The sequence below is a fragment of the Crassostrea angulata genome, chromosome 10 (genome assembly GCF_025612915.1).
Source record: "Crassostrea angulata isolate pt1a10 chromosome 10, ASM2561291v2, whole genome shotgun sequence".
NCBI lineage: Eukaryota > Metazoa > Mollusca > Bivalvia > Ostreida > Ostreidae > Magallana > Magallana angulata.
The window spans coordinates 29,677,608-29,689,391 of record NC_069120.1 but is presented as its reverse complement, the minus strand read 5'-3'; the positions used below and the strand labels follow the sequence as shown (position 1 = coordinate 29,689,391).

Sequence of the window (11,784 nt, the reverse complement as noted above, 5' to 3'; positions counted from 1 at the left end):
TGTGAATGAAAATAAAAATTTTGATTGTTTTCGTTTTTATATTTTATGTGTAAATAATAGCAAAAGAGAAAAAAAATGATGTAAAATTTTTAACATTTAATTTCATCTAAGAACTTTTGTAAAATTCAAAGATCTATGTTATTTAAGTGTTTAAAAATGTTTTAATTGCACGATTTACCATGTTTACTCAGAGACATAAATATTGTTATTTATGTCTCTTGTATCTTCGTTTATTAGAGTTTCATTATATAAAATTAAAACCGGATCTACACCATCACATCAAAAACATTTTGATGGTGCATGCACATGGTGTGACAGAGGATGCCCTAAAACTACGGTAAATAAATTCCGCTATTTATTTTTGCAAGTTTATTCATTCATAAAGACGGTCTGATCTCACCATCAGTGTAACATTGCAAAGTTGCTAATTTGAAATTCAACCTTTATCAGCTCACCTGAGCATAAGATATCCCGGTAGTAGAAAACAGGTAAAATTTAATTTGGGGGGGGGGGGGGGATAAAATAATTTTATTTGCTCACGTTGAAAATAGCAAGAAATGTCATGCACATGTCCTGTTGTAATGAGTTATCATTTAAGCTTATTTAATTTAAAACAAAAGAAATGCAGGTCACTGTTTGTAACTCTTACAGCATCCTGGCGTACGTCATGGTTTCCTATAGTGGATCTCTAAACGATGTTTCTAATGATTGTCTCTCTAGTCAACAATTTTAAAACTATATCATTTTTAGCCTCAGACATGGCATCGAAAATCTTTGATACTAAATCACAGAAATGTGTTTTTATACATATTAAATAAACTTGATGCCGCTATTAACCATTAAAAATGTTTTTCGATAGTATGATTTATATCAAATTTCTTCAATGGTAATTAAAATAAATGTGAAATAACCTTATAAATATATCTAATAATGTTTTCAATTGTTTTTAAGTTTTTATTTCAATTCACTTAAATCGTAATTTAATTATAGCAATCTTTGGCTTCAATATGAAGAAAAACTTTACAAAGTCGCATAATAATATTAGCATGAAAATACGACATCAGAAGAATAGTTTACAAAACATTAAGCAAGTTTAGATATTGTGATATTATAAGCAATTTTAATGACTTATATTAAAGTTATAGTAAAAAATTGTATTTTACTAGTCTCTTGATTGTGTGATTTAAATCTTTGTAAGCAGCATAACTAGGGTAATGTATCAAAAACAAAAGGAGACTCCGTACGTCAAGTGTCGGAATTCATTAAAAAGATGATGTCATTTTGGAGAAAACTTGAAATAAACTATAGAAACACATGACTATTGGAAATACCTGATAGCCGGCAGGATACAATTTTATTTTTATAAATATTTTTTTTTTAAAATAGATTGAAAAAATTCTTTTGAACATAAAGAATTGTTGAATTGATATTAAGATATATATAAGATGGTATGAGTAAATGTTAATCTTGTTAAAAAATCTATGGGTAATGTTTGTGTGAAATTTGAATGATTGTAACATCATTTTATAAGAGTTTTTAAAATTTTTAGAGATTTAATAAGTCCCTGATTGCTTTGTCCAATGTGAGCTGTGTGGTCCTGTGGTCTCATACTAGCTCCTTTTGGCTGAGTAAGAATGCAATGCCATGTATATTTTACTGATTTGAAATGTAAAAAAAAATGTAGTTACAATTGTAGTAAATTCTGCATGACTTTTGTAAATGCCTAACTCTTTTATAAAATGAGTATAAATTTGTAAATATAGAATTTTAGATAACATGTATGCATGATGAATATGAGTAAAACAGTCTTTTTTGACTGTCACTGAAACAATGATGCAAAATATATAAACTGACACAAGATTTATAGACTGATAGAAATTGATAAAAATTTAATATTTTGCATGCATGCAGATTATATTAAATCCAGTTATATTCAGATCAATTTCACCTATAAATAAATGCCAAATTACATGTAAAATTATTTTGCAATGGGAATGAGGTTGCAATAGATAAAACCAGGAAGTCCTCATTCATATCATTGAGTGTGTGCTAGTACTCTAAAGGAAGACTCCACTTAGGTGAAACATGCCATGTGTTCTGTGTGGTTAGATCAATTAGATAACTTACATGTACTTTGTTTCCTCTATGTGAATCCTCACTCTAAAGGACATAAAAGGTATTATAGGACAGGAATTCTTCATTCATATTTTTCATATGGTTTATCTATTATAATAAGTGAGGAGGAACATACTGGTCCTTGGGAGCTAAACTAATGGTGAGCCTCCCAATAATGCTGAATTAGGTTCTAAAACTCTACAAGAAATCTCAGTTTTTGTTAAACATACAAGGTATTTATTCAGTTTGTCTAGCTTTTATGTGAATCTTTCTCTAAAGTCAGTGGAATGTTTGATCTTCTCCATTGAATTGTAGAAAATTTACGTGCACTCAAAGCTCCCCCCCCCCCCCTCCCCTTCACTAAAATTTTGGTAACCAAAAAGTTGTCAGCTCTTTATAAAATGCATGATCAGGATTGTACTACCAATTGTGACTGTACATGCTGTGATTGTCAATAACTAGAAAAATTGTTATAATTTGTTTATAATGTGTATATTTTTCTAGGACATATTCATTTTCCCATGTTATATTGAATAAAGATTTAAACTTGTATTGTTAACACAAATGGGGAGATTAAATGAGACAGGTGCTTATGGATACGGACAAGTTAATAATAATCCGCAGATGGAGCGTTTATAGATACATTGTTATGAGTTTCGATCTAAACATACACAAATTGAGTGAAAAGGATGAATAGCTAGGGCATTTCAACATGGTTATTTTTCAAGCCAGGTCACTATTTTAAAACATATGCAATTAATGATGTGGTCTATTTTTAAAATAATTTTTATCTCTTTAGTTTTGATTGTTTGAAAATAAGAACCCTTCAGGAGGATATAAGTGGATCGATAGATGTTTCAAGCTAGTTCAATATGTTTCAGTGTACTGAATTATTTAAAATTAAATAATCATGATGATGTGTGTTTGGACCCCTTTTTAGCACACCGAGATGAAGTCAAGGGGAGCTTATGCTACACCCTCGGCGTCGGCGTTTGGACCTGGTTAAAGTTTTTGTTGCAGGTCCTGTATCTAAGTTATTACTTGTCCTGTCTTCACCAAACTTGCATGGATGATGCATCTGGACCTTCTTATGGACTTGAAAGACTTGGATGCTGAATCTGGGTCCTAAATTTCAGATGCTGGAGGAGGTTAAGGTTTTTGGAGCAGGTTGAAGTTTTTGTTGCAGGTGCCCTTTGATAGCAATATCTAAGGAACTGCAGATCCTTACTTCACCGAACTTGCATGGATGGTGGTGTCTTATGATACTGATGCACCAGACAGGCTTGAATGCTGAATCTGAGCTATGGGTTTCGGATGCTGGAGGAGGTTAAGATTTTTAGAGCTGGTTAAAGTTTTTGTTGCAGGTGCCCTCTGATGATTATATCTTAGCTACTACTGGTCTTAACTTCACCAAACTTGCATGGATGGTGCGTCTTATGATACTGATGCACCAGACAGGCTTGAATGCTGAGTCTGAGCTATGGATTTCGGATGCTGGAGGAGGTTAAGGTTTTAAGAGCTGGTTAAAGTTTTTGTTGCAGTGGCCTTCTGATGATTATATCTTTGCTACTACTGGTCTTAACTTCACCCAACTTGCATGGATGGTGCATCTTATGATACTGATGCTCGAGACAGGCTTGAATGCTGATGATATCTGAGCCATAGGTTTCAGATGCTGGTTAAGGTTAAGGTAGGTTAAGTTTTTTGGAACAGGTCACATGTTTTATAGATAGTAATACTATTTTAAAACTTGCATAGCTGATTGAACTATAATATGAATGGATCCCAGAGGTAGTTTCAGATAAACAGCTTGATCTCCATTATCAAGGATGTTAAAAAAAAAATCTTAGTTATTACTGGTCCCAACTTCACCCAAAATTGCATGGATGGTGTGTCTTATGATACTGATTCACCTGACAGGCATGAATGCTGAATCTGAGCCATAGGTTTCGGATGCTGGAGGAGGTTAAGGTTTTTAGAGCTGGTTAAAGTTTTTGTTGCAGGTGCCCTCTGATGATTTTATCTTAGCTATTACTGGTCATTACTTCACCAAACTTGCATGGATGGTGCGTCTTATGATACTGATGCACCAGACAGGCTTGAATGCTGAATCTGAGCCATAGGTTTCGGATGCTGGATGAGGTTTAGTTTTTTGGAACAGGTCACATGTTTAATAGATAATAGCTTGCATAGTTGATTTTACTATATTATAAATGAAATGCAGATGTAGCTTCAGATGCAGAGCCTGATCTCCATTATCAAGGATGATAAAAAAATCTCCTACCTCACTCAAACCAGCTTAATAGATAGATGTGTTTGTTGTTAAATGATATAACATGATTCCTATGATAAATTATTGTATGATATGATACACTATTGTTTAATATGATACAATGTAATATCATATGTTATAATGGAAAAAGTTATATGATACGATATGATATTGTATCAATTTTTTTGATATTTTATGATATGATATATTGTATCATGATATGGTTATAAATAGTATAGTATATTATGATACAATATTGTATAATATAATATTATATTATTTATTTATTATATGATCACATGATACTGTTACGTAGGACATTGTAATATAGAATATTGTATCGTATGATATGATATTGTTATATTATATAACATCATGTCGTCATAAAATGTTGTATAGTATGATATTGGTTTATATAATATATCATGATTATATCACATGAAATTGTATTATATGATATTGTAATATATATCATTGTATCATATGATACAATTTGTATAATATGATATTGTATTATATAATATTTTACTATATCACATGATTTTGTATCATTTGATATGATACAACGTTTTATCAAATTATATTGTATCATATGAAACTATCATATTATGTATCAAATATGATACATTATCATACAATACAATATCATACTATATTATACAATAAAATATCATATGTTACAATATTATGATGTATTATGTGATATGATATTGTTTTATATAATACTCAAAGTATATTGTATTACATATTATGGTATTGTATTATGTGATAAAATACAATTAATCATAACACAATACAATGTCATATCATATGTTACAATATCATATCTCATCATTGTTATTACAGTATTTTATTGTATTATATGATATAAATTGTAAGTATGATAGGATGCAATATTGTATTTTATATTATTGTATTGATAAACATTGTATCTTATAATACCGTTTGAAATAAACATATGATTATCATACAATTTTTTAACAGATGATAAACGATATTGTACCGTGTCAAAACAGTATCCATGAATATCCAAGATCATAAAGTATAATTTTCATATAATATGATAAAGGTGGTCTCGTAAAGGTGATGCCTCATAAAGGTGATGCCTCGTCTCGGTGAGCTTAGTAATCTGTGATTACCTATGTTTGAATGCAGGTATCAAAGGGTTTTAAGGGGGGGGGGGAATTTGGGGATTTGGTTGGAATAGTAAAACCTATGGATATTGAATATATTTTTATAATCGAATTATTCTGTTCATTGCTTTCTTTCTTAAAAATGTTGTCAAATTATCAAATAAATCAAATTCAAATAAATTCTCTTTCTCTCGATCTCTAAGGTAAAAATTCACCATATAGAGCATAAAAATTGATGAAAAATGATAAACAGTTTACTTTTTATGATTATTAGCAAACACATACACCTACACTTTTGCAACTAAGTAATACATGTTCATATAAACAATCACATTTGTTTCTTTCACAGATGCAGATAATGGTTGAATAGGGCAGCTTGTGAAGTTTGAACACAATCAATACTCAGGTTAACCTGTCAGGTGTAAGAGAACAGGTGAATCACCGTGAAAATTGCTGTACAGGGACAGCATTATCTTACGCACATTTACTGTATGACACACGGTAAGCCCGTTTTGCAGTGAATTATTTTTTGGGAAGCTTAATTTACACTGGTTTATTTAACTATATAAATCTTGATTGTTAAATTTATTCTTGCTGATAATAGAATAATTTTGTAAGTATACATTACAAAAAACTTGATAAATCTCGTACCGACATGTACCGGTATATACATAATGTAATGAATCAAATTTTCTGATGACTACATGTATATCAAGCACAGCTGCTGATTACGGTATATATATACTCTAGCTCGGGAAAAATAAGGGTTTTTATTGATTTCTAGGGTCATTTATTTTTATTAGTTGTTTTTCAAAAATGACTTACTGAACCTAATTTTTAAGAATTAGAAGGGGAAAAAAATATATAATTTTGTTTGTGGAATCAAGACTTAAGTGAATGAATGTAGCCAAACAATCATTATAATGTTCGTCATTTGAAAATTTAATTGGCATAATAAAATGAGATTTCAGCAAGCTTTGAATGAGGGAATTTTCGTAGCATATGTTTTCAGTCTTTTTAGGTATAGGTAGGGGTATAGTGACCCTGCACCCATTTCTTTCTCCAAGAAAACATTAAATTAAACAGAGTGCTCGATTCCTTTGAAGCAAGATTCAATATCTTACAGCTACAAATTCAAATATTCAATTGCATTTGCAAGTTTTGTTAATCTGAACAAATGTGTAACATCAATGGAACATTCCAACCTATCAGTCATTTTAGGTATAGGTAGGAGGTGGATGGTGGTATCACAATTACATAAATGAAATAAACTTTGTGAAATATTATTCATTAAATTATATTTAAGTCTTGAAAAACAGTCCTTTACAACTCAACCTGATAAGGGGTTAAAGTAACAACAAAAATTAAACAATTAATATCGAAATACATTTAATTTGTTTATTGTTAAAAAATGTGTCTGTGTCCTTGTTTGCATTTTGCAATTACCGTTAACTTCCAAGGTCATGACTTCAAACATGTGCACTGAATTCTCATGGTATTGAAATCTGCCATTGTTGTTCTCTCTTGATGTTTGCGATCCTTAAAACCTTTAACAGTTTTTTATTTGTTAGTCTTATTCTAATAATGAGTTGGTCTGGGGTTTTTTTAAAACTTTAAATAGCTACTGGTATATCATTTGATTTCTTCTTTTAACAGAGCCATGGCAGTTAGTGTGGAAAGCCTGCAGAGATTCCTCTCCATCACTGTGTCTCTCCCCTCATTCCCTGTCTGTTGTTGTTATTTGGTGATGATCATATTCCTGGCTCCTATCTGGCAGCGGAAAACTTCTCCTTTACAAATTCGTCCTGTAAGCTCAAATTTTCTAAATTTTAAGTTAACAATGTTTATTTCCAGTAACTCCAAAGATAACCTCTTGTTCTTGATTTATTGATAATGGTGGATGTCTTAGTTTACATATTAATTTTTTACAAATTAAAACATTTTTGCTCTCTCTCTCTCTCTCTCTCTCTCTCTCTCTCTCTCTCTCTCTCTCTCTCTCTCATATGTCATTCCTTAATGTTTTATTTATACATGATGTTACATTACCTTATTTTCATTTCATGTATTTTCCAGATCCTTATTCTCCACAACTTTGCCTGCAGTTTGGTCAGCATCTATGCTTTCTTTGGCTTCCTGAATGGAATCCTCTGGAGCAAGTCCATGTTCCAGAAGGGAGACTCGGACATACTGAGGCCGGTGTACCGTGTCTACTGGCTCACCAAGCTGCTGGAGCTCCTGGACACAGTTTTCATGATCGTTCGTCACAGGCGGCGCCAGATCAGCTTCCTCCACGTCTATCACCACAGCTCCATCCTCCTGCTCAGCGACGTGGCCTATCACATGTACCCTTGGCCTGGAATTGCCTTTTACCTCATGAACAACTCATTTGTCCACATCGTTCTGTACACATACTATGGGCTTTCAGCTTTATTTCCAGACAGGTCTTTTCCTTGGAAAAGACACATCACTGAGCTCCAGATATTTCAGTTTTTTGTCGGTTTTGTGCATGCAACCATAGGCTATGTTTACCATGGGTTTTGTATATATGGGATTTTCTATGGAATAACTATGACTGTATTATTCTCAAATTTTTATTATAAGGCATATTTAGCTCCAAAAAAACCAAAGGAATCTTAATTTTTCATTGGGTTTAGATTAGAATAGAGAATTTTTTTTTTATTTTACCTCCATATTTTATAATGCATATGGATAATACATGTTTTGGGTGCAATTAGATCCAGCTTGAGACCAAGGAATGTAGATATATGGCTTTTATGATTTATCTTTTTTTTTATTTTACAACAACGAATAATGTTTTTGATCTTTTTAGAAGCAACACTGTACCAATGTTTTATTGCTCCAGTGGAATGTTTAAAATGCTCCAAATATTTTTCTTAGTTTCATTTTACAACCATCATTAATCTGTTATGATTGTCCACAATTCATCAACGAAACTTTGTATTTATAAAGATTGTGATTCCACCCATTCTCCATCATTTTATCTACTAACTATTCCATGAAGTAGCCACTTCATCACGAATCGTGATTTAAATGAAAAGGTTGGAATATGTTCCATTCATGTTACACATATGTTCAGTTAACAAAACTTGCTGTTCAGAAAATTTTTATGTTGCTCAATGACTATTGATGGTTTATGGATAAAACTGTATTTTTGATTTGACGTGGGAAAAGATTGAAATGTTCCATTAATGTTACAGATTTGTTGTATGTTGAGATTAACAAAACTTTTTGTCATGATATGTTTAAGTCATAGGCAGCCAAAAATTTATTGCTGCATATGATTCATACATTTAACAAAGAATACAGTAGCTTGATGCCTGCCAGTGTATGGAAAGAAATTATATATTTTTTCAACTTTTAAAGATATTCTAGTCTAAGATGATTTATAAAATTTAATTTATTCAATGTAGATTTTTTTATTTATATCTGTTAACATGAAATCAAAAGAGTTACACACAAGATCATATGGTATATTCAATACTGTCATGTTATTCCAATTAATATGAATATAAAATCTACACAGGTGAACTAAAATGAATATCAATAATTTATTCCACAGTTTGGAAAAATATTTATATCACAGTTTGAAAAAAAAAAATTAATTTGAAAAGAGAGGAATAAATGCAATATTAACAGTTATTTTTGCAAAACAAATTTTATCTAAGAGCAAATGTGATTTTTTTTTTGTTCAACTTAAATCAACTACACTACCTAAATATGCTTATTGGATTTGGTTAGCAAAAATAATTCAATGTTCTGAAGACAATTTTTTACTTTGTTTGCAAATTAAGGCTCCTACCATAGTGTATCATAAAAATACTTTAGTTTTATAGCTGGAACATTTCATACATAAAATACTGGTTAGTGAGTAGTGCAATGGTTTGATGTCTCCACATTTGTATACATGATTTTATGTAAACCAGTGATATCTTCTTGCAAGAATTGAGATAATTTTATTTCTTGGATTTTGCATATTCTAAATAAATATTCTAGAAATCTCATGATTAATGATATTATGATATAACAGATATATTCTTAAATATGTTTTACTCATCAAATGCCAAAGTTATGTTTTTCATTTTGAAATTTACCATCATTGGTCATCAGTGAAAATTTGCCTATGTAATTTGGGTTGTATAGCATCCTGATTCAGTAATCCACCTTACATTTGCTCAGAATAGTATATGCAATCTAAATTCAATACTCGTTTTGAATATCTAGTGTAACAGTTTTTTTTTTTAGGAATTTAGTGTAGGAAAAGTGCAAGATAAAAAATTTACATTAAGGTTTTCCGATCCTCAGCCACAAAGTGGGTTTTTTTTTATCCTAAAAATATTATTTATCCTTCAAACTTTATATAAATGAAGTAAAATAAAAAGAAATTTTTTTTTATAGTAATCGTGCATTTTATTGCAATTATGGCCATGATGAATATAAAAGAATAAAAAAGGTTTACAAATTAGTAAAAAAAATAAAAGGTCATATCGGAGCAACAGTGGCTCGAACCCCATTACTTCTAGGTAGTAGTTCTTCTTGGAGCCACTAATCCAAGCTGTTTGTTGAATGGATTAGTGTAATATTAACACTTCAAGACTGATTAAATGTACCTTAGTGAAAGGCAGATTTATGGTACGGATAAAAAAATTCCAGATTATTTAGAGTCAATCTTATTATCGAACATTGCTGAGGATTGGAGATTGTTAATGCTTGATGTGAAAATTTCATGGCAGATTGTCTCAGGTTACCGATTAATATGTATACTCTGACTTATACATGTATTTATAGTTGTTTGTCATTAATTTTATATTAAGAAGAATATATTTTATTTGTATTAATGAATAGATAAGTGGTAATGTAGTATTATATGGAAAATACTTGTAATAATCATCTTAATTCTTGTCAGTGCTCATAACTGACATGATTAATTAATTATAATTATCATGCAATATGAAATTCAGGTTGTGACAATTTTGTTTCACTGAAATAATTTCATGATGCAATCTCTCTCTCTCTCTCTCTCTCTCTCTCTCTCTCTCTCTCTCTCTCTCTCTCTCTCTCTCTTGCAGATTAAAGATTCTAAGGTTTTTCATTTGATTTACTGTAAATATATGTTAATCAGCCAAGAAGATTTTGATTTTCTCCTGATCAAGTCATTTTTTATTTTCAAATTCCATGGGATTAGATGTCAATTAGAGTAAAAAGAAATTATAATTAAATTAGCTAGAGCATTTAAAAAGAGATTTCCTATATTCAGTACCAAATGAGAATGGAGGAAAGGAGAAGAAAGAGAGATATGTCATAATATATTGCATGTTTTGGTGGCTTTACTCAGACACTAGCAATATAAATTTAAGATGATTAATTGTACAAAGGGGAGTAACTTGTACCAAGATTTCTCATTTCTTGCATACATTCCATTGATTAGGAAATCCATCATATTGCATATCAATTATTATTTATTACTTGCACTTCTATATCTGTATGGATTATTTACTGATAAGTGAAAGAAACTTACTGGTTTATATAGATATATATATGGATTTTGTATTTTTTAAAATATATTCTCTATAGCTAAAAACAGAGGAACCAAATACTGGTATGTCCAATTGTTAATCCAGAATTATTCAAGATTTTGCTATGTTAATTGAATACATATCAACACCATTAGGTGTTATGGTGCATGTTTTATTACTTTGTATATGGAATACAAAAATATATGTATTTTGCAATTTATAAATTTAATAAATCTTTACTTTGATTTAATTATCTGAGTTCTTTCAATTTCGATAAGGTTTCTTTTTGCTGACTGGTAGGAAGTTGTTATCTTGGCATTGTGCTGTTCATGGAGGAAAGATACGCACAAACATGGGTAGAGAGGATGTTAATACATGCAGACTTATTAAATTAGGGCCTGCAAGCATGCTATGGTACTCAGTTTACAACAGTCCAACCTTGTGTCAGTCCATATGAGCATTATTTTTTGGAGCAGTCCAGCATATAAAAAAAATCCCTATGCTTCACACATAAAATGCAACCAGAGGAAAGGTTTGCATAGACCTTAAACAAGATTTCTTCCAGTCAAAGAGCAAGGTCAGACCTTGTAAAATCCTCGTTCAGGTCATAAACATTTTCTCTCACCCTGCCTCTATCAGTAAAAGGTGTGTTATGACCTTGAACTATTTTTCAGGTCAAACATGAAGGTCATAACAGCTGATCCCTGTGATAAGTAATCTTGAATGGCAG

At 30.8% G+C, this 11,784-nt stretch overlaps 1 protein-coding gene across 6 annotated transcripts; it reads left to right on the top strand.

Moving 5' to 3' along the window:
• The first annotated feature begins 248 nt into the window (after window positions 1-248).
• LOC128167858 (elongation of very long chain fatty acids protein 5-like) lies at window positions 249-11,304 on the top strand. 6 transcript variants are annotated; one of them, XM_052833800.1, is made up of 5 exons: window positions 253-337; window positions 1,550-1,628; window positions 5,870-6,021; window positions 7,177-7,327; window positions 7,594-11,304. In XM_052833800.1, the coding sequence occupies exons 4-5, from the start codon at window positions 7,181-7,183 to the stop codon at window positions 8,155-8,157; spliced, it is 711 nt and encodes a 236-aa protein (XP_052689760.1). In that variant the 5' UTR covers window positions 253-337; window positions 1,550-1,628; window positions 5,870-6,021; window positions 7,177-7,180; the 3' UTR covers window positions 8,158-11,304. The 6 variants fall into 6 exon arrangements, with proteins under 6 accessions (XP_052689761.1, XP_052689760.1, XP_052689759.1 ...); XM_052833801.1 differs by lacking the exon at window positions 1,550-1,628 and having other exon boundaries at window positions 249-337; XM_052833804.1 differs by lacking the exon at window positions 1,550-1,628 and having other exon boundaries at window positions 284-337; window positions 5,876-6,021.
• Window positions 11,305-11,784: the final 480 nt, after the last annotated feature.

Excerpts from the sequence above, each read along its gene's own strand:
- LOC128167858 (XM_052833799.1), top strand. The coding sequence starts at position 294 with ATGGTGCATGCACATGGTGTGACAGAGGATGCCCTAAAACTACG. Across the intron at positions 338-7,176 it reads GAGGATGCCCTAAAACTACG|AGCCATGGCAGTTAGTGTGG; the intron begins GTAAATAAATTC and ends TTCTTTTAACAG. Across the intron at positions 7,328-7,593 it reads CTCCTTTACAAATTCGTCCT|ATCCTTATTCTCCACAACTT; the intron begins GTAAGCTCAAAT and ends TGTATTTTCCAG.